At 44.8% G+C, this 25563-nt stretch overlaps 2 protein-coding genes across 4 annotated transcripts in view; one reads left to right on the top strand and one right to left on the bottom strand.

The window, feature by feature from the left end:
• The window catches only part of NUSAP1 (nucleolar and spindle associated protein 1), a 34895-nt gene extending 30139 nt beyond the window's left edge, over positions 1 to 4756 (bottom strand). The window contains exon 1 of the mRNA XM_084845910.1: positions 4697 to 4756. The gene's annotated coding sequence lies outside the window, so the exon portion shown is untranslated. The remainder of the gene's footprint in view (positions 1 to 4696) is intronic.
• OIP5 (Opa interacting protein 5) lies at positions 94 to 25429 on the top strand. 3 transcript variants are annotated; one of them, XM_084845957.1, is made up of 6 exons: positions 103 to 386; positions 3482 to 3548; positions 3829 to 3948; positions 6020 to 6101; positions 19367 to 20348; positions 21114 to 24832. In XM_084845957.1, the coding sequence occupies exons 1-5, from the start codon at positions 113 to 115 to the stop codon at positions 19523 to 19525; spliced, it is 702 nt and encodes a 233-aa protein (XP_084702083.1). In that variant the 5' UTR covers positions 103 to 112; the 3' UTR covers positions 19526 to 20348; positions 21114 to 24832. The 3 variants fall into 3 exon arrangements, with proteins under 3 accessions (XP_084702100.1, XP_084702091.1, XP_084702083.1); XM_084845974.1 differs by lacking the exons at positions 19367 to 20348; positions 21114 to 24832 and adding an exon at positions 25314 to 25429 and having other exon boundaries at positions 94 to 386; XM_084845965.1 differs by lacking the exon at positions 21114 to 24832 and having other exon boundaries at positions 94 to 386; positions 19234 to 19971.
• Positions 25430 to 25563: the final 134 nt, after the last annotated feature.

Below are 25563 nucleotides of genomic sequence, written 5' to 3'. Positions count from 1 at the left end.
GGGAGTGCTGTCCAATCAACAGGCTAGCCTGTCTGACGGCGAGAATGAAGGAGTGCTCCAATAGGCGCCACAGGAGGCGGGAATTAGGTTTGAATGTTTGGCGGAAAGCAAAATGGCGGTCCGGCGGCAACTACGGCTTCTTTTTCAGGAGCCCCAAGTAGGCGGTGCAATTATGGTGGAGCGGGTGGCACCCAGGACCGCGAACTGCCGCAGCGCGCAGCAAAGCGCAAAGGCGCTGGAGAAGCCCGGAGAGTGCGTCCCTGGCGCTCGGGGGCTCAGGCTGGAGGACTGTGCTCTCTATCAGTGTCGGCGGTGCCGGGCGGTCCTGGGAGACTCGCTCCATCTGTGCGCTCAGGAGGAGAAGCTCCGCCTTCTCGTTTGTTTCAGTGAGTTAGTCAGAGTCTTGACCGCGGGATGGTTTGGTCGCCACACCGGGGGGGGGGGGGGCTTTCAATTGAGCGTGAACTTCCGAGTTACACCGAACTCTTCACAAGCCCGGCTGGTGTTCAAAGGACCTAGTAAAACAGATACTAGTCACAGGTGACCACATACACGGGTTATTCTTGAACTCGTTACGCTTGTATAAGGGTAGTGGGGAGCGGCCCGCAGTCATTTTTTCAAATTGTTTTGGTAAAATAAAGTGAGCGATTAAAAACATAATGGCTTATTTAGAAAGTTTTAAAAGATCCAAACCGTTGACTTGATTAGCATGGAAAGGCTGTTAGTCACTTTTTCCGTAGACCCACTACACGCGTGCATGCGTATCACTTGATGACTGGCAATGTATGAACCGACTCCATTGGAAAGCGTTGCATGATGTGAGGTGATATGGAAGTTCTCTCTGTGATGGTGTATTATTCACACACATACAAATCATGCCATGAATGATCTCGCTGCCCTCTTTTCTTAGCTTGCTAAGCCTCCCAGGATGCAGTGTAAGTTAGTATGCCCAAATTGCTCTGTTGAAGATAGGTATTAAGAGGATCTATGCCAAACAGTGCATTCTGAAATACTTGCAGGATCACTTGACCACTTTTAGCCCAGGGGATGGTTATGATGCAACCACTCCTGCTTTTGGCTGGAACTGGTCAGATAGTTAGGATCCATCACACCAGTAGTTATATCTGGAATTTTATTTTTGGCCGCCGAGGTTTTATACTGCTCCTAGCTTATAACTTGCTACCAATGGGGGACAAAGATAAGTGTTACCCTAGGGTGAATGTTTGTGTTAAACCACAAAGAGCATAGCCTTTTGCGTATGTATCTATTATACTGCAATATTTGTGTACCTTGGATTCAGTCATAATTCAAATACTGGCATTCTTTGTTGAATAAAAGGGACTCTAAGGGCACAGTCCTATGTATGTTTAGACAGAAAAAATCCTATAACTCCCAGGGGAATGCTGGAAGTTGTAGGACTTTTTTCTTTCTAAACATACATAGGATTATGCCCTAAGGCAAACCTATTTAGACACAATATGTCTATTATTATACTTTAATCTTGCCCTTCCTACAAGAAGCTTAGGGCAGCATATAAGACCCCTGCCACACCGTATCACCACAACAGTTCTGTGACCTGGGACCAGTCTAGGCTGAGAGACTGGTCCCTGGTCACCTGGTGGGTTGTATCCAATATCAGTCATACTTAGGCTGGCTGCACATAACACAACAAACCAGAGTATGGGTTGAATGTGGGTTGAATTGTGGTTTGTCATTGAATCCTGGGTTGTGTTGTGTGAACCAAGCTGCTCTAACAAACCACGGTTGTTAACTACGAACCAGTTAACAACCCAACAACAAACCATAGGTTCTCTTCGTGGGTTGTTTGTGATTAACAAACCATGGTTTGTTTGCCCAGCTGGGTTTATACAACATAACCCCACAATTTAATGACAACCCAAACTCCCACACGATTCAACAACCTGTATTTTGGCTTGTGTTGTGTGAACCAGATCTTAGAGTAGACCTATTGAAATGAATGGGACAAGTTAGCCTGACATTAGATAAAACTCAGTGACTGAGCAGCAATATGTACAGATTCCTAGTTTAACCCTCTATCCACTATACTACACCGGACAAGAATATGTCAATTTGTTTGAGAGCTACACTGTGACCTGGAGATTAACATTTGATGATTTTTAAATAAATTAAAATGAACAGAGTAGCAAAAATAATTGAGTCCACAATACAGATTAACCTTTTTATCATTATGAAAGGCCACTAATGCAGTTTTTAGTGAGACAGTGTCGTTTTTAGTACAATTTGGAAGTGTGCCATTTTAATTTGGATCCTAGTTTATACAAAATGTTTTAATAATTTGGGGAGCAATCCTATGGCCCCTAGACATTGTCTGAGGGACCATAGAATAGTGGGGATTCTCCCCCCCCCCCCCCGCTGTTGCAGAACTCAGAGTCAGAGAGACCACGGAGTGAAGGAAAAAGAGTTTCTTTATTTAACGCGCGGGCTTAAGGCTGGAATCATTTCCAAAGAGCCAGAAGCCCCGATTTACATCAGCACATTGTTTTTATAGATATTGTGACACATAGGAAATTGCTCCTCCTCTCCCTCCCATGTGGGGTTGCAGTCCTCAACATTTCTTCTTCTAGCACCATTGTTTGTATCCCAGGAACTGGGTTATAGGGCATGATAAACAAAGAACATAATATGCAAGAACATGATATCCACTATTCTGACCTTAGCCTTGCTAACTAGATAAGACATTCCTGCATCTTGTCAGCTTACAAACATATATTTCAGAGAGCAAGAGCTCAGCAAGAACATGAAGCATGAGACTGCATGAGGCTACTTAGTCTGACCCCCGATATGGCTGCTACACCGCCAGCAAAGTCAAGACAGCACTCTGACCTCAGAAGGGGGAGTCAGAGATCTGCCCCCCTTGTAGCCGATGTGGAAAGAACTGTGCTGGCTGACCTCTGAGATTGGAAAATTGACCTTGGAGGGGGGGGAAATGGGGCATTTCAGTGGGAGGGGAGGAGACTGGGGAGGCCAGGATATGAACTATCCTGAGCCTCTGCCAGCCTTGTTCCCTCCCCTTCTGAAATGTTGGTAGACAGGCAAAAAGCCTGTCTAGAGAAAAATGCAGGGTGGGAGGATGGGGAGGCGAAGATGTCCTCCACCGCTCCTCCCACCTTTCATTAGATTATTGGAAGCATCTGAGTTTGGGGGCTTCTGACCATCAAGGGCACAATCAATAGGATTGCGCCATTAGATACTCATTATGAAATGTCTGCAATAATATATATTAAAGTGAATGTTGCAGGGGTTCTAACAATAGATGCCTCTTGCAACAATGAAGCCTGGAAATATTTGGGTTGTATGAAACAACAAAAAGAAGAACTTTACAGGGCTCTAAAAGATACCAGAAAAGAGATGAAGGAATAAATTAAAAAAATGCTTTTGATTCAAATATGTTGGTGACTGCTTAGCATCATGTAATTTTCAAAAATTCTTCTCTTTTTAGAGGTCACAAATGATGTTGTTGTGGAAGATAAGTTGATGGTCTGTGTTGAGGGAGAACTCATTGGATGGTAGGTTGTTTTTTTTTAAAGTTACCACTTATGCTTGTCTTAACTTAAACTTAAGTTAGAAGATTTTGGAACCCTATGCAACCTGTTTTAAAAACTGCACATGACTTAAAGAAGGTGCCTAATGCAATAAATTCTGCTTTGATTATGCTTTTTGAAAATAAAACACGCTAAATAAATGTATCTTTCTCTTTCTGTGTTTTATGAAATATGGTCATAAAACAGATTATGGGACATGATTTGAAACTTTTAACTGGCTTCACATTCTGATATTTTCTTCCAGCACCTACAACATGTTGAAGTGTCGGTCCTGTGAAGCAGCTATTGGCTTCAGACTCTATTGCTCCAAACCTCTGGCTTACCTGCGAGGCCTCTTCTGTCTCTTTAAGGACAACATCATGTGGTTAGTGTCTTTCAGATATGTACAGAATTGTTCAGATGTTTAACTCTTGAGGGTACGCTCCAGTCATATGAAGCGTAACAAGTCGACTCATAAAAAGCATCCTACACATATTTATATATGAAGTCTTCCATAAAAGGGAATATGTAAGATTAAAAGAACCTTTTCAGAAAGACAACAGTCCTGATTGTTCTGGCTGATAGTGTCCTATGTATGCACTCTGTTGTGGTAGTTAAACCAACACATCTGGCTAGAGGTGGACATCCTTTCTGAGAGAAAATTTCTGTACCAATAGCAACATCATGCAGTTGAGTGCTGATCTGTCACTAAGTCTCCAAGGGTAATACAAGTTTAGGAGATTTATTAAATTAGTTTTAGTTAGTACATCTCTGGAATGTGTGATTGAACACCTTTTTTTGCTTGAAATTAGAGGTGAGTTCATTTAACGAAGGGCTGATAGATTAGTTTTATCCCACCCTTTCTCCAAGGAGCTCAGAGTGGGATACGTGGCATAGCTTCATCCCAGTAATCCAGCAATTTAGGTCACAGTCTGAGAGAGTGCAGGTCCAAAGTCATGAAGTAAACTTCATGGCTGAACAGGAATTTGAATCCAGGTCTCCGGTGTCTTAAGCCCAGCATTTTAGTCATTACACTGGACAATGACCATGCAATGTCTGCAACATTGTGTGATGACTTGCATGCGTGAAACAACCATAACAGATCTAGATCAAAAGCAGAGCTTTCATCTTACCTGACATCATCTTAAAGATGATGCTCTTCAGTGGAAGTGGTTTATAAGTTTTGAGTCAGGTATTTTTGAGTGATGAGGCAGCGGGTATTGAACATGCATGTGTGAATCAGCCTAAAATTGGTTCGGATGCAGAAGAGATGTGTGGCCACAAACATGTAGCCTACCTGAGGGAAGGATATGAAAGGTGAGAATTTCTTTTGTTGAAAAGAAAAGTTACATAATGAGTAATTAGACAGAGCTTTCAAAATACATTGTCATTTAAATCTGAAATCTGCTGTACTATGATATTGTGGTAGTCTGTTAATTTCAGAACATTAGTTGTGACATAATTGGAACCTAAGTAGTAAAATTAGAATGTTAGCAAAATACTTCTACTTGCGAAGAATATTGATAATCACAATCTGTTCTGAATATTTAGAGAGTCCTCTTGGTGAAGTAGACAAAAAAGGTTCAGGAAGCTGAACACAATATTCAGAAATATTACAATAGTCAATGTTCAGAAATATTATGTAACAATGGTTGCATAAGTGAACTTTGACTCGCACAATAGGATTTCCCCTCCTCTTCTGCTCTTGTGCCCCCCAAAGTTGCTCCATATGGCCACAGTGCTGGAATACACAACAGCCATTAGTTTAAACCCACTGTATGGAGGACAAAATAGCTAGCTGAAAAGCCACTCAATGGTTAATGCATGAAGGGAGTTGGGGTGCTGGTTTTGGTATCAATTTGCCCACTTTATTTTACCTGTTTTAGTTGTGACAAGATGTGTGTTAATATTAAGTAAAGGTCCTGTTTAAAGCTTGCAGTTGTCTTCTGTCTCAAGTGAGACAGGAGATAACTGATGGAGTGGTTTGAGTGTTGGACTGGGAGCGAGGAGATCTGGGTTCTGGTCCCCACCCGGCCATGAAAGCTCACTGGGTGACTTTGAGCCATTCACAGACTCTCAGCCCAACCTACCTCACAGGGTTGTTGCTGTGAGGATAAAACGGAGAGAAGGAGGATTATGTATGCCACCTTGGGCTCCTTAGGAGGAAAAAAGGTGGAATATAAATGTAATAAATAAATAATAAATAAATATGTGTGGTCAGACAAAACACCCCTAACCCTTTGGAGCAGATTTTGAGGGTGTGGGGGGGAGGGCAGCAGGGGGAGGGGTATTGCCCTCCTTCCAGTTCTGCTGATGAAAGCAGTTCTGTTGGCAGGAGGGGTTAATTGGATACCAGCCAATATAAATTAATGTGTTTACATTACTCTCTCTTCATACATTCATATAATGACTGATGAGCTGATATTCAAAATGTATTTTTTGAACTTATTTTTCAGTTACTTGTTAAAAACTAAAACCACAATTGAAGCCTCAAAGATGACCTGTCCTCCAGTGAGCCTAAAGGAACATGTACAAAAAGTAAACTTCTATGTTCATTTTTTATTAACGTATATATGTCTTGTCTTCTCACAGGGAAACTGAACAGATGGCAATATAACTAAACCATATTCAAATATGTACAATACAAAACATGTTAAGTGCCTTGCCTCCTATGTGAACCCTGACCCTGAACCCTGTGGAAGATGTCTTAGGCTTTGAAAGGACAAAATTTGATTCTCTTTGGCTACTCTACCTGTTGAACTAGACCTGTTTGTGTGGATGAAGCCCTTAACCAGTCTTTGTGACATTGATGGGATGCAGGAAATGTGGCTGTCTCTTATTTTTTATGTAGGGTGCAAGCTATTTTGAGGGTTCTCAGGCAAAGGTAGCACTTAAAGTGTATGAAACGGTGTGTTGGACTACAACTCCCAACATCCCCTACCAGCACGGCAATTTAACATACAAAGTCAGCTTCCACACCCTCTTCAGATATGCTAAATGATGCCATTTGTTATTTCAAACACAAGGTGGGTTGTGTAATGTGATAGAAATTGTAATCCTGTCCCTACTACTGGGAATAAGTCCTATTGAACTCACTTGGGGTTACCTCTGAGTAGACCCATAGGATTGTGCTGCTGGTTAATATCCAGAAAACGTTTAGACTTCAAAGGTAAAAGTTTATATAAACAAGTATGTATGTATCTTTGTCAAAAGCTGTGGTAGAATTTAGCTCCATGTAGTTCACCCTCTGAAAAGCCACTCCTGAGGGTCAGAGACCCCTTCTGAATGTCACCAGATGAGCTATGAGGGGCTGCAGTGGGAGGGAGGGAGGGGTCAGAGGCTCCACTTATGTAAGTCTGGATCCAGGTCTGTGTTTATTATAGGACAACTGTTTTTTAAAAAGTATTATTGACAATTTATGAGACTAGCAATAAAATATGAAGGAAAATGTGGTATTCAGTACTTATAGCCAAAGATCTTTAAACCATGGGCTTGTTTCAACCCTAATCTGAGCAAAATGGAACCTTATGGTAACAAGGCTCTTGCTACTTGGGTAATACCAGAAATATTGTGGTATATGGGAATAGTCCGTGACATGGCTCCTTCCCAAATCAATGTTATCACAGTTGCAGATGGGACACTACTAAGTGTGGAAAGATTGCATGTGTTTGAAGACTTCTGACATTACCCAAATAGCATGAGAAAGAGTTGTGCTACAATGGGTTCCACACTCCTTGGCTAATGTTGGAACAGGCCCTGTGTGGCAGCAGCATCTCTCTAAAGCAGGGGTTAGCAGTTCGTAGATCTCCAGATATTTTGGACTTCCACTCCCATCATTCCTGACTGTTAGCCATACTGGCAGGGGCTTCTGGAAGATGAAGTCCAAAACTTCTGGAGATCTACCTTCTGCCCACCTGGCTGTAAAGCAAGTAAAACTGTTTAAATCTTACCAAGTATGATCAAGATTTGAAAGTACTGCTCAGCTGACAGTACTGGCTTTAATCCTAGATCCGCGTCTGTAGGTTAAAAGTGGAGGGGTGAGTGGGTCCATATCGGCATGCTATAATAAGTTGTTTATGGAAAGCCAGTAGCCATGGGCCAGGGATCATTAACAGTGTAAACTGGCCTTCCTCAACATGGTGCCCTCCAGATACTTTGGAGTGCAACTCCCAGCATTCCTTACTATTGGCAATGCTGATGGGAGTTATAGTCTAAAACATCTGGAGGCAGTAATGTGGGTTTTCTGGAAAAATGTGAACTGGAAAAATTTTCCAGTGTAAATTATGCTAATTTGCACTTGAGAATTTTCAGTTTGCATTGGAAAATTACTAGAAAGTGATTTCATTTAATATGTTTACTAAATACAAGTAAAATAAACAAAGCTTTAGAAAGTACCCCATGTTAATACTTCGTCCCAGTACACCACAGGCATTTGTCCTGAAATATCTGAGGGGGAAAATTAAAGCACACTTAGGGCACAATCCTATGGCTGCTAGTCAGCGGCTAGACGGCCATAGGAAAGGTCGATTCCCTGAGAACTGACCCCCCCCCCCCCCCGCTGCCTTATAGGCAGTGTGGATTGGCTCCACGCTCGTAAGAGGAGCGCGGAGTGGTGAAAATGGGGCATTCCTTGGGCGGGGCAGAAGTGCAGTTCTCACGCTTCTTATGTGTTGTCCGGCGTCTGCGCCACCCCCCCGCTCTGATTTCCTGCAGCTAGACAGCCAAAATTGGCTGTCTAGCCATGAATGCCGGGGGGCTGAATGCTTCCCCCCGCACTGCTCCTGCCCTGCATTGGATAGGTGGTCGCCTCCAAGTTTGGAGGCAGCTGCCTATCCCGATAGGATTGCACCCTTAATGTGATTTAGGGCACAATCCTATGGGGATAGTCTGCCGCCTCCAAACTCAGAGGCGACTGACTATCCAATGCAAGGCAGGTGGAGCACGGAGGGGGTCTTCTACTCCATGCTCCAGCCACCCTGCATTTGTGGCTAGACAGCTGATTTCAGCTGTCTAGCCGGGGTGCCTCAGAGCTGGGGGGGGGGGGGGCGCAGATGATGCATAGGAAGCATCGTAACGGCATTTCTGCCCTCCCCGCACCCAGGAATGCTCCCTTTCCCCTGCTCCTCACTGCTGTTACAAGCATGGAGCCAGAGACAAAGAGCGCCGCAGGGGAAGGGGCAGGGAGGTGTTTTTCGGGAAACTGACCTCAGAGTGTTGTCTCCAAGCTTGGTTCACAGAAAACTGAAAATCCTATGGCCATCTAGCCGCTGTCTAGTGGCCATAGGATTTATTTCATTTCTAAACCGCCCAATAGCCGAAGCTGTCTGGGCTGTTCACAAAAATTAAAAACAAACTGCAGCATAAAGCAATATAAAATATGAAAGCTTAAAACCACAATGTAACAGTATAATCCAGAATAAAACCTAGCAGCAAATCAGAGATTTAAAATACAGATTTAAAATACCAAAACTAAAAGTCTAGGAAGGTAAAATGCTAAAATACTGGGAGAAAGTCTGGTTGCTTACCTGTAACGGGAGTTCTTCGAGTTATCTTGAGTCCACAGTTATCTGTGCATTCACACATATGGGCTCTGTGCCCGCGTGGAGCCTCGATTCAGGAAACTTCTATAGCTGAGGAAATTTTGGCGGGAACCCCTCCCCGCACCATCCCATTGCACACACTCCAGTGGGTTCCTGCTCAATCCCCCAGTTCCAAGGAGACTGCCAATTGTGGCCTCCTTACAGACTCGGGGACCTCAGTACCAACACCAAGGATGACATTGACACCAAAGTGGGGATGGTGGATGAGTTCGTGAATGCACAGATGACCACTCGAAGAACTCCAGTTACAGGTAAGCAATCTGACTTTCTTCTTCATGGTCTGTGTGCATCACACGTATGGGAGCTGGGTCGGTGTTGTCATCTAAGAACCTCATAGAGCAGTCCCTACGAGCTTGAACGTCAAGATGATAATGCTTGACAAAAGTGGAACGGGTAGACCAGGTTGCAGCCCATCAGACTTCTGGTATCGACACCCCTCTCTCAAATGCCACTGGGGTCACTACTGCTCTAGTCAAATGCGCTGTCACTGGACCAGGCAAGTCCAAGCACTCCAGTTCATAAGACAGTTTAATAGCTTGGACTACCCAAGACACCAGACACTGGGAACAGATGGGAAGTCCTTTCTTAGATCCCCATAACGGGCAAACTAAGGCTGGGATCGACGAAACAACTCCGTTCTAGCTTTATAGAAATCCAAGGCCCTGTGAACATCTTAGGTGTGCAGCATCTTTTCAATTGCTGATGAGGGCGAGGCAAAAAAGGCAGGAAGAACTATATCCTGACCCAAATGAAAACATGGAACAACTTTAGGCAAAAAGGCAATGTTAGGACAAAGTACCACTTTGTCCCTATGAAAGCATAAGTATGGAGCATTGACTCAGAGAGCACATAACTCTCCAGAGTGTCGGGCTGAGGTAATGTCCTGAAAGTGGTGTTTTTAGTGGCCGAGAAGACAAAGATCTGCTGTAGCAAGCGGCTAGAAAGGTTTTTTTGGTAAGCGCATGCAGTACTACAGACATGTTCCATGCAGGCTCCGTAGGTTTCACTGGGGGACCAAAATTTTTAACTTCCCTCAAAAACTGATGGAACAGAGGATGTGAGAAAACTGAGGATCCATCATCACCATGACAGGAGGCTGAAATGGCTGCTAAGTAAACTTTCTAAAAGAAGAATCTTTAAGCTCATGAAGTGACAGTAAAAATTTCAGAATGTCCGGTATAGTACAGTGGACAGGGTCGAAGTCACTGTCTCTAGCAAAAAGTGAAAAACGTGCCCGCTTATTTGCATAAGACTTTCTCAGAGCCTAGCTGCCTCAAGAACAGTTTCCTAGCTGCCTCAAGAACAGCCTGAAGCGGAGCAGGTAAGTTTATTCGATCCACTGGTGGATCCCCCATGCTGTGAGATGCAAGATAAGTAAGTCTGAATGCCTCACTTTGCACCTGGAGAAGAGGGCTGGTGTTGACGGGAGCCGAAGATAATCTCCCCTGGACCGACGCAGCAGTTCGGCAAACTAGGGTTGCCTGGGCCACTACGGCACCATCAGGATCCTCCCCGTCCTTCTCCACAGGTGAGAAGAGGGAATGATGGAAACATATAGAGGAAGCATCCGCTCCAGTCCTGGGCAAACGTGTCTCCAAGAGACCGCACGCCTCTGCCCGCTCAACTGCAGAAACTGCAGCACACCGCGTTCTTCTCAGATGTGAACAAGTCCACAGAGGGTTGACCCCATTGCTGAAACAAACAGTTGTGGACACTCGTATTGAGCTCCCATTCATGGGAGACTGGGAAGGAGCGACTCACATGATCCGCCAAGGTGTTGTCCGCACCCGCAATATGTATTGCAGTAAAGTCAATGGCCCAGGCGATACACCACTCAAAGGTCTGTATCTTAAGCCAAATCAATGCTACTAAGTGAGTCCCTCCTTGTTTGTTGAGGTGAAACACAACCATCGTGTTTTTGGAAGAGATCTGGATGTGACGACCATGGAGCACCATCTTGAAAGCCTTCAAGGCCTTGTCGACAGCAAGAAGCTCCAGGCCATTGATGTGACTGCTCGCCTCTGTCTTCAACCATCGGCCCTGCACCTTGACGTGCCCACAGTGAGCACCCCAACTTAGCATTGTGGCATTCGTTGTGACTGTTAATGTTGGAGTGGGAAGCTGGAAAGGCAAACGGAAGGGAGCTGTAACCTGACTCTCAGTGCATCCTGCCCTGGGTCGAATGCCCTGATGAACCAGTTCTGTAACATCCTCATGAAAAGGCAGGCATATGGGACCACCACTGCTGAAGCCACCACCAGCCCAAGCAGTTTCTGTATTGTGTAGGCCCATGTGGTATGGCAAGCCTGAAGGTCCATTGCAAGCTTTACTAGTAGTAGTATCCAATCTCGAGGAAGGAATGCCTGCCCTTCCAGAGAATCTATTGAGGCCCCAATAAACTGGGCAACTTGGGACGGCACCAAGGCTGACTTCTCCATGTTCATGCATAAGCCAAGGTCTTTCAGCAAATTCAATGTAAGCTGAACGACCTTCTGCAAGCAGTGTTTCGACTGAGCAACTAGAAGCCAATCATCGGTGTAGGGATAGATCTGGACCCTCTGAAGTCTGAGATGGACGCACACCATGGCTATGCATTTTATGAAAACCCATGGAGCTGTAATAAGCCTGAAAGGCAGCACCCTGAACTGGTAAGACCATCAACTGTAAACCGGAGAAAATGCTGGCTGAACTCTTCTATTACATTATGGAAATACTCATCCTTCAGATCTATGGTTGCGAACCAAACTCCTCTCTGTCGCAAGGGTAGGATCAAAGTCAGTGTAGTCATTCTGAACTTTCTGGATGGAATGAACACATTGACCCCTCTGAGATCCAGAATCAGGTGAAGCCCACCATCCTTTTTAGGCACCACTAAATAACAAGAATAGCAACCCTCATGTATCTCCAATGGAGGGACCAGTTTGATTGCACCTTTTGAAAGAAGCTTGTCTATTTCCTCTAGAAGCACTGAAGATGAAGGCACGGTTGTGATGCCCAAGAAAGGAGGAAGAACATAGAACTTGATTCTGTAAACTCGACGTATAATAGCGAGAACCCAAGAATCCATCAGTATTCTCTGCCATGCAGGAAAAAAGGCTGCGAGACAGGAGCCAAAGAGAGGAGAGTGGTCCAGGAGGAGGCGCAGCAGAAGAGGACAGTCAAAGATGTTGTTCCTTTGCATACTCCGATCTCCTATGAGAAGACTGGAAACGTGACGCCAAAGCAAATTGGCGCTTCTGTTGGAAAACTTGTTGTTGTCACACTGGTTGATCCAGATGAGGTCAAGACTTGGGGAAAATCGACTGACTGTACCAACAGCATTGTCTAAAAGGTGGTTGAACCTGAGACAGACCCATCTTCCTTGCCGTAGCTTTGGCCTTCTGAATAGCATCCATGGCCTCGTCAGTCTTTGAATTAAATACATCTTCACCGTCGAACAGAAGATCCTCAATTCAAGAATGTGTTTCCTGTGTAAGACCCGCCAACCTCAACCAGGCATGTCTGTGGAGTGCAATAGCCCCCATCATTGCTCTGACATCGCAATTGGCTTGGTGCCTGGCAGTGTTAATTTGTTGCCTCGCTACCTTCATGGGCTCAGACTGAAACCCTGTGCCAGTTCACGCTGATCATCAGGAAGGTAGTCACACAGGGAGCCAATCTTCTCCCATAAAAAGAGTTGGTACTGAGCCATAGTTGCTTAAAAATTTGTAACCCGTAATCCAAGGGAAGCAGAGGAGTAGATATGCCTGCCCATCAAATCCAGTTTCCTGCCTTCTTTGTCCACCAGAAAGGAATTAACTCAATGAGACCTGCCTTGTGGTGACTCAACAATAACTGAATTGGGCGGAGGATGGGTGAACAAAAGCCTCACATCTTTCTCCTGGATCCTACACATGGTCTCTAGCCTTTTAGAGTTCAGATTCATGGAAGACAGTGCTTTCCAGGAAAGCTGTACTATTTGCAACAAAGTGGGAAGAAATGGAATGGCGACTGGAGTGCTAGAGTTGGTATGGAAAACACTGAATACTGGAACCTTAACTCTCTCCACAGGTTGTTGAGTATTGAGACCAAGTGACTGGGCCATCCTAGAAACCTGTACAGAAAAATTACCCATACCCTCCAAAGGTGGGGATGGGTTCTGAGAGCCTACCGCACCCTCAGGTGACAAAAGTGATAGCGCAATGGATGAAACAGAGGCTGAATCGGATTGGTAATCCTCCCTATGGGAGCAGGAAGAGCCTCTCTGAGCATCTTGGTCATCAGGCTTAGGCAACTCAGCTTGTGGTAGTGGAGAAGACTCCCTACATTCATTGACTTTCTGCCTATCAGAAGTCTCATGAACCAGCTGCTGAAGAGGAGGTAGTGGACACTGTGGAGCAGGCATCGGCAACACTGGGGGAGGTAGTGGTGGCATAAAAGTCTCTGTAACCTGTGGACATAACACATAAGCCGATGGACAAACTTCCCAATGGCGCTGATAAGCTCCCAGGTAGGCATAACGTGCAGAAGGATAAGGGCGAGGTCAATCATCATTCCAGTCGTCCCACTTGTGATGACGACCTGGAGGAAGAGACCAGTCTGATCCATGCTCCCAGTCGGAATGGGGAGAACGAGACCTCTCCCTGTACGATATTTGTCGAAAAACCGGTACCTCTTCACCCCTACAAGAATAGGTAGAGCAGACTGACTGTGGGGATAATTCACCATGATGTGCATGCATTGGAGCCATCCCGACATCCTCTTGATCCTGAATTGGTGTCAAGTCTCTTATCTCCCCCTCCGAAATAATGCTATCGGCGGCAGTACCAAGGTCAATACTGAAGGAGCAGAAACCACTGGAATCGGAGAATCTAACATTGGAGGAGGAGACGGCAGCCAGATGGGCATTTTAACCGGAGAGACAATCTTTTTTTACTCTTTCCCCTTTTTCTTTTTCTTCTGTGCTTCAGAAGAATGAGTAGCGCTTGCATTTTTCAACAATTTCTTAGCAAGAAAAGCTGCCAAGGAGCGCCCGGAGGTAGGAGGATCAGAATGACCCACGGCTAGAGCCGGAGCTGACTGGGAAGGCGAGAGCACCACCTCTTTATGAGGATGCTTACCAGTGCCTTCAAGCGTAGTTGCTGGTTGATCAGACCCTGATGCCATAGATTGGGAGGGGGGCATCTGCCGTCTTCAGCACCTCCTCCCAAAGAATCGCCTTGAGTCTGTCAGCATGGTTCTTCCTTGCTTGCTTGCTAAACAACATGCAGTGATGACAAGCCTCCATGATATGACCTTCACCCAGACAGAGAAGGCACAAGGAGTGATTGTCCGTTGGTGGAAGCTTTCCCCCCAAAACGAACGCACTTCCAAAAAGAGGCCTTAAGGGCCATACGCCCAAAGGTGCTGCGCAATCAAAGGATCACAAAAGACTGAAATAAAGTATAAGTAAAAACGAATAAACTGTAAAAGGCAGAAGAACTGGAAAAGGGAGAAAGAGAGAAATCTCAGTAAGTCCAAAATGAGAAGTCCCTACAATCAAGTACTACCACAGTGGTGGTCGACGAACAACTGAGGGATTGAGCAGGAACACGCCGGAGTGTGTGCAATGGGATGGTGGGGGAGGGGTTCCTGCCAAAATTTCCTCAGCTATAGAAGTTTCCTGAATCAAGGCTCCACACCCCTCCAGAGCCCATATGCGTGATGCACAGAGGCCACGAAGAATAAAACGGCCTTCACCTGGTGCCGGAAGGAATACAATGTAGGTGCCAGGTGAACCTCTCTAGAGAGCTAATTCCACACCCAAGGTACCACAGCAGAAACGGCCCTCTTCTTGGTAGCCACCTGCCTCACTTCCTTTGGCAGGGGCTCATGAAGAAGGGCTGCTGAGGATGAATAAGGGTCTGGGCAGGCATGTATGGGAGGTGGCAATCCTTCAGATAATCTGGCCCCAAGCAATTTATGGCTTTGAATGTTAATATCAGCACTTTGAATCGGGCCCAGAAATGGACTGGCAGCCAGTGCAGCTGGAAAAGTACTGGTGTAATGTGGTCTCATTGGCCAGTCCCTGTTAACAATCTTGCTGCCCTATTTTGGACTAGCTGAAGTTTCTGAGCCATTTTCAAAGGCAGCCCCATGTATAACGCATTATACATTAGTAATCCAGACGAGAAGTTATCAGAGCATGGATAACTGTAGCTAGTCTATCTCTGTCCAGATAAGGGCATAGTTGGTATACCAACCTAAGCTGATAGAACATTTTCAGTACCACTGAGTTCACCTGTGCCTCAAGTGACAGTTCTGGGTCCAAGACTACCCCCAAACCACAAACCTGACCCTTTAGGGGGAGTGCAAACCCCTCCAGAACAGGTTGAACATCACTTAGCTGGGCAGATGAATCACCCACGAACAGTACCTCCATCTCATCTGGATTGAGTTTGCTTATTGGCCCTCATCCGGTCCATTACCGTGCCCAGGCACTGATTCAGAACAGCCGCCGCCTCACCTGGGTTTGAATAGAGAGAGAGGTAGAGCTGGCTGTCATCCACATATTGATGGCACCTCAGCCCACACTTCCGGATAACCTCCCCCAGTGGTTTCATGTAGATTTTAAACAGCATAGGGGGTAAAATAGAGCCCTGTGGAACCACATGGTATAATTGCCATGGCACAGAGCAATAATCCCCCAGCACCACCTTCTGGAATCGGCCATCCAAGTAGGAGTGGAACCACTGCAGTGCCTCCAACTCCCAACCCAGACAACCTATCCAGAAGGATGCCATGGTCGATGGTATCCAAACCTGCTGAGAAGTCCAGGAGAATCAACAGGGTCGCACTCCCCATGTCCCTCTCTCAGCAGAGGTCATCCCACAGGACAACCAAGGCAGTTTCCATTCCAAAACCAGGCCTGAGGCCCGATTGAAATGGTGCTAGATAATCCCTTCCATTCAAGAGTGCATGGAGTTGCCCTGCCCTGGATTGCTCCCTTAAATGTTATATTAGGTAGATATTATTATTGGAATACTTGTAAAATTTTAAAAACAATAGCATGTTGTTGTTGTTCAGTCATTAAGTTGTGTCTGACTCTTCGTGACCCCATCCATAGACCATAGAACGCCAGGCCTTGCTGTCCTCCTCTCTCTCCCAGAGTGTGCTCAAGTTCATATTCATTGCATCACTATGCTATCTAGCCATCTCATCCTCTGCTGTCCCCTTCTCCTTTTGCCATCAATCTTTCCCAGCATCAGAGTCTTTTCCAGGGAGTTTTCTCTTCGCATTAGGTAGCCAAAATATTTGAGCTTCAGTATCTGTCCTTCCAATGAGCAGTCAGAGTTGATTTCCTTTAGGATTGACTGATTTGCCCTCCTTGCAGTCCAGGGGACTCGTAAGAGTCTTCTCCAGCACCACAGTTCGAAAGCATCTATTCTTCGGCGCTCAGCCTTCCTTATAGTTAGCTCTCAGAGCCATACGTTGCTACTGGGAAAACCATAGCTTTGATTATACGAATCTTTGTCGGCAAGGTGATGTCTCTACTTCTTACTATGCTGTCTAGGTGTGCCATAGCTTTCCTCCCAAGGAGCAAGCATCTTTTAATTTCATGGCTACAGTCAACGTCTGCGGTGATCTTGGAGCCCAAGAAAATAAAATCTGTCACTGCTTCCATTTCTTCCCCTTCTATATGCCAGGAAGTGATGGGGCCAGATGCCATGATCTTAGTTTTTTTAATGTTGAGTTTCAAACCAGCTTTTAAACTCTCCTCTTTCACCCTCAACAAGAGGCTCTTTAGATCCTCTTCGCTTTCTGCCATTAGGGTGGTATCGTCTGCATATCTGAGGTTGTTGATAATTCTCCTGGCAATCTTAATTCCGACCTGTGATTCATCCAGCCCGGCGTTTCTCATGATGTACTCTGCATATAAATTAAATAAGTAGGGTGACAATATACAGCCTTGTCGTACTCCTTTCCCAATTTTGAACCACTCGGTTGTTCCATGTCCGGTTCTTACTGTCGCTTCTTGACCCTGGTACAGGTTTCTCAGGAGTCAGGTAAGGTGGTCTGGTACTCCCATCTCTTTAAGAATTTCCCACAGTTTGTTGTGATCCACACAATCAAAGGCTTTAGTGTAGCTAATGAAGCAGAAATATTCTTTTTCTGGAATTCTCTTGCTTTCTCCATGACCCAGCGAAAGTTGGCGATTTGATCTCTAGTTCCTCTGCCTCTTCGAAACCCCGCTTGTACTTCCGCTAGTTCTCGGTTCACATACTGCTGAAGCCTAGCTTATAGGATTTTGAGCATCACCTTGCTGGCATGTGAAATGAGCGCAATTGTACGGTAGTTTGAACACTCTTTGGCATTGCCCTTCTTTGGAATTGGAATGAAAACTGACCTTTTCCAGTCTTGTGGCCATTGTTGAGTGTTCCAAATTTGTTGGCATATTGAGTGCAGCGCTTTAACAGCATAATCTTTTAGGATCTTAAATAGCTCAGCTGGAATACTGTCATCTCTGCTAGCTTTGTTGTTAGTAATGCTTCCTAAGGCCCACTTGACTTCACTCTCGAGGATGTCCGGCTGAAGTTTAGTGACTGCACTATCATGGCTATAAGAGACATTCAGATCTTTCCTGTATAGTTGTTCTGTGTATTCCTTCCACCTCTTCTTAATCTCATCTGCTTCTGTTAGGTCCCTGCCTTCTTTGTCCTTTATCATGCCTGTCTTTGCACACAACATTCCCTTGATATCTCCGATTTTCTTGAAGAGATTTCTAGTCTTTCACATTCTATTGTTTTCTTCGATTTCTTTGCATTGTTCATTTAAGAAGGCCTTCTTGTCTCTCCTTGCTGTTCTCTGGAAATCTGCATTCAGTTGGGTATATCTTCCCCTTTCTCCCTTGCTTTTCACTTCCCTTCTTTCCTCAGCTACTTGTAAAGCCTCATCAGATAGCCACTTTGCTTTCTTGCATTTCTTTTTCTTTGGGATGGATTTCGTTGCTACCTCCTGAACAATGTTACGGACCTCTGTCTATAGTTCTTCAGGCACTCTATCAGGTCTAATCCCTTAAATATGTTCATCACCTCCACTGTATATTCATAAGGGATATGATTTAGGTCATACCTGAATGGTTTAGTGGTTTTCCCTATGTTCTTCAATTTAAGCCGAAATTTTGCAACAAGAAGCTCATGATAGCATGTACTTCCTACATTGTTTAAATGTAGGAAATAAACAAATACTGATAACGTGACACACTAATTAAGCCTTCCCCAATCTGGTGTCCTCTAGATATTTTGAATTACAACTCCCAGCATCCTTCAGTCAGCATGGCTGGCTGGGGATGCTGGGAGTCATTCCTCAACACATATGGAGGGCACCAGGTTGGGGAAGGCTGTACTAATTAATTTTAGCACCCCAAAAAACTGTGCATGATATGCTGACAACTACTCATCTATTTCAATAGAGTTCAACTCTCTTCCACTGAGATTGTTGGGGCACCTTCAGTTTCACTGTCACTATTAGTTCCATTTCACACCGGGGCATATATGTATTTCAGTGACATATGTATTTTCTCCCATACTCGCTAGGGATAATCACCTGGAAAACATTAATTACAACTTTGAAACTGCCAAGCTTACCTAATAATTGTATTTGCAATTTGCATCCATTCATTGTTACTAATTAACTTATGAAATGGAAGAATTTCCATGGAAAAATAAAGCACTGGACAGTTTTCCACTCCACATCATTGTCTGGATGACTCTAGGTTGGAGAAGGCTGCTGTAAATCATTTCCTACTACTCTTGCTGGTGGGAGGGGTATCTGTCAGCATTCTTGCTTCACGCCCATCAAATCCTGGGAGATGTCATGAAGGAGTGCTCACCTGCCCAAGTCACTTCCCCAAGCTCTCCTTACTCCCAAGAACCAGGTTGACATGAACCGTTACTTCAGTTTAAGTGTTCTTTGGCCCTATTTGATTCCTATGCTGTTAACACTGAGTTGAAGAGTTAAAGCAAAGAAACAGCAGGAGCATGGATTTTTTTTTTTTAAGAATAATTAATCACCTAACTTCTGCATTGTTTATATATTTTTCCCATCACCAGTATAAATTGTTTTTGGAAGTTCTGCACAGACTATTGGACATTTTACCAGTAAGCATTGGACTGTTTAACCAATGATTGATTGGTGTTTGGTGTCACTTCATTTTACTTATACTCCGTTTAATTATTTTTGTAGTTAAAAGAAAGCCTTGTACTAGTGCACATGCGTATAGAACTACTGATTAAGAAATTAGGAGAACTAAATGAGCAGAGGACTGCGGCTGAGAAGCAAGGCTCCAAAGCAAGACCACATGGCCAAGCATCTGGATGTACAAGGAGGAAGTTGAACAATTAACTTGTAGGATTTTGGCAGTTGCATATCTTGGCTGTGAAGAACATGGGAGAGTTTGAAATCATCTTCACACAACTGCTCTGGTTGTATTTGAAAATGGTAGCTGGCATGTGTTTAGACTGGCAAATAAACTACACAAAACTTCATAGATGACTTGAATGCTTTGAATGCTTCTTTGAATATGAGCAGCTATGACAGAAGATTATCTTTACGTATATGTACAAATGGCTGTACTATACTTTATTATACTACTGTCCTATGAACGTATTGTAAATATCTTTGGATGCTCTGCTGTCTTAAGGAAATGTAACACTTGTACAGTTTCTTTTTGGAGTCAACTTGTCTTTGGTTGTTACTTTTTCAGTTTAGCTTGGAACAGGTCTGTTGCCCCAGGATTCAGTTATAAAACAGCTGTCAATTAAAAAGCTATTAAAATCAGACTAAAATTAAATACTATAGCTGAAACCAATTTAATTCCACCACAAATGGGTTTTAAAATGTTGGCCACCCTACCAAGGACGGGGCAAATGAAGCACTACAATTGTGAGGCAACCCTCATGCAAGATTCTCATGACTTTGTTTCATGAATATACTTATGGGATGCAGTAATTAGGTGTCCTAGCGGTTTTGATTACTGCAGATAATCTTCAGCTGGGGGGCTGTACATTGCTTTCTTTCACAAGCAGGAGTTATGCTCCTTGGGAGGAAAGCTATGGCACACCTAGACAGCATAGTAAGAAGCAGAGACATTGTCAGGGTGGACACTGAGCCCATAGAATCCCAGAGTAGTTCTGATTCTAAGGAAGAGCAGTCGCTCCTGGGAGGGGTGCACGCTCCTCTTTCCCAGGGCCAAGAGCTGACGGAGATTCCTCCCACCAACATTCCTAGCTTAGATAGCAGTCCAGGGAGTGACAGAGCGCGGGAAGCAGACTTGATGGACGCGCGACGCTGACGCAGAGAGCGGCGCCAACTGGAGGGCACAGAAAGGAGGCGTAGTGCCTGGTTGGCGCGCAAACAACAGCTGTGCCCAGAGGATCCAAGGGAAAAGGGGAGGGACTCTCCCTAGTCCTTAAGTTCAGGGATCTGCCAGTAATTCCCTTTCAAACGGGACCCAAGCTGTCAAGGGCTCCTTGGAGGTCTCCCTCAGTCTAATCCAGTAGCCAAGTCCAGACACAGACAAAGGGATTCCTTTCAAAGCTTTATTCTTCTTTTACAACTTAACTCTACCGTTAGCAACTAGATCTGAGCAGCAGAGTACCTATGACCTAAGTTGGAACAGTTGGTCCCCATTTGAAAGGGAATTACTGGCAGACCCCTGAACTTAAGGACTAGGGAGAGTCCCTCCCCTTTTCCCTTGGATCCTCTGGGCGCAGCCATTGTTTCCGCACCATCCGGGCTCTACGCCTCCTTTCTGCGCCCTCCAGTTGGCGCTGCTCTCGGCGTCGCACGTCCATCAAGTCTGCTTCCGGCGCTCTGTCACTCCCTGAACTGCTATTTAAGCTAGGAATACTGGTGGGAGGAATCTCCGTCAGCTGTTGGCCCTGGGAAAGAGGAGCGCGCACCCGTCCCAGGAGCGACTGCTCTTCCTCAGAATCAGAACTACTCTGGGATTCTATGGGCTAAGTGTCCACCCTGACAGACATCAGCTTGCCGACAAAGGTTCATATAATCAAAGCTATGGTTTTCCCAGTAGTAATGTATGGCTGTGAGAGCTGGACTATAAGGAAGGCTGAGCGCCGAAGAATAGATGCTTTCGAACTGTGGTGCTGGAGAAGACTCTCACAAGTCCCCTGGACTGCAAGGAGGTCAAATCAGTCAATCCTAAAGGAAATCAACCCTGAGTGCTCATTGGAAGGACAGATACTGAAGCTGAAGCTCAAATGTTTTGGCCACCTAATGCAAAGAGAAAAGTCACTGGAAAAGACCCTGATGCTGGGAAAGATTGAAGGCAAAAGGAGAAGGGGACAGCAGAGGATGAGATGGCTAGATAGCATCACTGATGCAATGAATATGAACTTGAGCACGCTTCGGGAGAGAGCGGAGGACAGAAAGGCCTGGCGTGCTATGGTCCACGGGGTCACGAAGAGTCGGACACAACTTAACGACTGAATAACAACAACATCTTCCTTTGGTGGATATTCATGGCTAAAAAGCTCATTGATCATAGAATCATAGAATAGTAGGGTTGGAAGGGGCCTACAAGACCATCGAGTCCAACCCCCTGCTCATTGCAGGAATCCGGGTGAGAGCATCCCTGACAGATGGCTGTCCAGCCTCATCTTGAATGCCTCCAGGGTGGGAGAGCCCACTACCTCCCTTGGTAATTGGTTCCATTGTCGTATTGCTCTTACAGTCAGGAAGTTTTTCCTGATGTTCAGCTGGAATCTGGCTTCCTGTAACTTGAGCCCATTATTCCGTGTCCTGCACTCCGGGATGATCGAGAAGAGATGCTGACCTTCCTCTATGTGACAACCTTTCAAGTACTTGAAGAGCGCTATCATATCTCCCCTCAGTCTTCTCTTCTCAAGGCTAAACATGCCCAGTTCTTTCAGTCTCTCCTCATAGGGCTTTGTTTCCAGTCTCCTGATCATCTTCATTGCCCTCCTCTGAACCCTCTCCAGCTTGTCTGCATCCTTCTTAAAGTGTGGTGCCTAGAACTGGACACAGTACTCCAGATGAGGCCTAAGCAGTGCTGAGTAGAGGGGAACTAGTACTTCACATGATTTGGAAGCTATGCTTCTATTAATGCATCCCAAAATAGCATTTGCCTTTTTTGCAGCCACATCACATTGTTGGCTCATATTCAGCTTGTGATCGACAACAATTCCAAGTTCCTTCTCTCTTGTTGTATTGTTGAGCCAAGTATCCCCCATCTTGTAACTGTGCATTTGGTTTCTTTTTCCTAGGTGCAGAACTTGGCATTTATCCCTATTAAATTTCATTGTTATTTTCTGCCCCGAGCTCCAGCCTATCAAGATCATTTTGAATTTTGTTTTTGTCTTCCAGGGTATTAGCTATCCCGCCCAATTTTGTGTCATCCGCAAATTTGATCAGCATTCCCTGCACCTCCTCATCCAAGTCACTAATAACAATGTTGAAGAGCGCTGGGCCCAGGACTGAACCGTGCTGTGCCCCGCTCGTTACCTCTCCCAAGTTTGAGAAGATCCCATTGATAAGCACTCTTTGAGTCCGATTCTGTAGCCAACTGTGGATCCACCGGATCGTTGTTTCATCTAGCCCACTTTGAGCTAGTTTGCTCATCAGGAGATCATGGGGCACTTTGTTGAAAGCTTTGCTGAAGTCGAGGTATATTTTGTCTACAGCATTTCCACAGTCCACAAGGGAGGTTACTTGATCAAAAAATGAGATCGGATTCGTCTGGCAGGATTTGTTCTTGACAAATCCATGTTGGCTTCGAGTAATCACTGCATTGTTTTCAAGCTGCTTACAGATGGATTGCTTTATCATCTGCTTCAGAATTTTCCCAGGGATTGATGTCAGACTGACTGGTCTGTAGTTCTCAGGTTCCTCCTTTTTGCAGATAGGGATGACATTAGCCCTCCTCCAACGATCTGGCACTTCACCCATCCTCCGTGATTTCTCAAAAATAATAGACAGCGGTTCTGAGAGTTTTTCTGCCAGTTCCTTTATTAATCTAGGATGCAGTTCATCTGGCCCTGAAGATTTGAACTCATTCAAAGTAATTAGGTGTTCCTTGACCATATGCCTATCAATCTCAAGCTGCAATCCTTCCCCTTCAGCCTGTACTTCGCCTTTACCAAGGGGCTCATAGTCCCTCTTTCGGGAGAAGACTGAGCCAAAGTAAGAATTGAGCACTTCTGCCTTTTCCTTGTCATCTGTTATCATTTTGCAATCCTTATTTAATAGCTGAACCACCATTCCTTTCCTCTGTCTTTTACTATGCACGTAGCTGAAGAAAGCCCTTTTTTTGCTTGTTTAGCATCCACTGTGGATTGGGAGTAAATCCTACATAGTAAAATGGGACTTATTTTTAGCTAATATGTGCAGGATCAGATATATTGAAACCAATGAGATTCACAAGTAATTATGATTAGGATTCTGCAAATTAAGTCACTGCATAGGTAGTAGGGGGCAGCCTGACTGCTCAAGGTTGGTGCCCACTTTGAAAAAAGCATTGTAAAGCTGGGATTGCCACTGAGCTGCCTGTGGATGTCACAGTGCCCCAGGACAATTCCCTCAGTGCCTGTGGAGCCTCCTGCCCCTGCATTAAAAAAAATATTAGCATGGGCATGCTGGAAGGAAAAGCATTATCCTCTTACTAGCCTTCCTCTTCTCCAGCATTCTTAGGAAAGGAAGAGGGTAGGGCAGCTGGAGGTCTGTGCTCTGCATTCTAGCATAAAACATTCAGATATAACTTTTTTAAAGAAATAAAAAGGACCCTGCCACTGCTTGGTAAACACTGCAGGGAGCAGCTACTGATAGCATCTTCCTGGAGTTTGTGTATGTGTTGCCTGTGGCTTTTCAGATTGAAGGGGCTGTTTGCCTGTGTGGTGGTAGTCTCTTATTTCTCTGTGGTATAGTTTTGCCTGTTCTTTTGCATGGTAGGTTGGGTGTTTCTTTGATCATCACCAGTTTTCTTTCTGTGAAATTTCTTGGGCAAGTTATTGCCTTTTGTGACCAGGCAGGCCCCCATGGCAGCTGTTTCTGTGCTGCCCAAGAGTTTCTCAGGTTTCCAAATGTGCTCATGGGCCTGGAGATCCCTGCTGTAAAATATTTTTAGACAGGTTGAAATACTAAAAGAAAAAAACCCAGAAAAATTAGGTTATCAGTAGCCATCTTTGTTCAAACTCCATTTCTTTTCCCTCAAAACTTTAGTAACACAGGAAAGTGAACTGGATGAGAGATCAGTGGCAGGTCAACTCCTGAGCAATTGTTTAAAATTGTTGGGATTTTTCTCTTGTAATTGTTTAGCTAGCTCTATGACTGGCTAGGGGATGAGCCAACCTAACTCCCTGCCACGGAGACAGGAGTGTGGACATGTGAACCATTGGAAGTTAATGACTGAACCATGAACGTGGTGGTGGTGGTGGTGAAGAGATCTTAGCCATAAAGTGGTTTTATACCAACTCATCTACTTATCCCAGCTCAGTCTACTCTGGGAGTGAATTGTTGTGCAAGAAAAAGGGGGATTCCATCTGTGCAACACCATATAATTTTCCAAAACCAGGTTTGGGTATTTAACCTCTTGGGTTGTATTCAGGATCAGGTTTCCATTGACATAAGGGCTCTGCTAGTGGAAGGTGCCTCCATCCAATTTTGTGGGATCCCCTATTCCCTTACCCCACAGTTCATCCCATTCAAGTTTTTGTATTTAGCCCTACATTCCTAACGTATAATTACCCAAAGCTTGGCATTTTGCCAAACCCCAAACAAAAATCCCTAAATTCAGATCAGAATGTGACTACTGCACTATATAGTTCTTTACTGTAGCCAAATGATACAAATCAGGAGGTAACAGTACTTAAGGATATATAAGAAGCCAGAATAAGCAACTTTTGAGTTTTGCTTTCTTAAATAAACAGTCATTAAATACCAAATAGGATTTCTTGAGTTTTCCCCACACTAAGTATCAAATATTTATTTTTGGAATTTGCATGTCTGTGGACTATTCATAAACGCTGATTTCTTGAGTTTGCTTAGTGATGTCGAGTGCTTGCTTTGTTTCAATGTGAGCATTTTTCACCTGAACTTCAAAGGAAAACCTCTTTGCAGCTACAGATTCATTTCTGTACATTTAACCTTCGTAAAGGTAAAGGTGCCCCCTACCAGTCGTGTCCGACTCTAGGGTGCGGTCCTCATCCCCGTTTCTAAGCTGAAGAGCCAGCGCTGTCCGAAGACGCTTTCGTGGTCACATGGCCGGCATGACTGAACACCGAGGTGCACGGAACGCTGTTACCTTTCCTGCCAAGGCAGTACCTATTTATCTACTTGCAATTTCTTGCTTTCGAACTGCTAGGTTGGCAGAAGCTGGGACTGAAAATGGGAGCTCACTCCGTCAC

This window comes from Heloderma suspectum, chromosome 1 (genome assembly GCF_057233095.1).
Source record: "Heloderma suspectum isolate Gila_16-S chromosome 1, 16-S_ref, whole genome shotgun sequence".
Taxonomy (NCBI): domain Eukaryota; kingdom Metazoa; phylum Chordata; class Lepidosauria; order Squamata; family Helodermatidae; genus Heloderma; species Heloderma suspectum.
The sequence above is the reverse complement of the archived record's forward strand: the minus strand, read 5'-3'. Positions and strand labels throughout refer to the sequence as shown.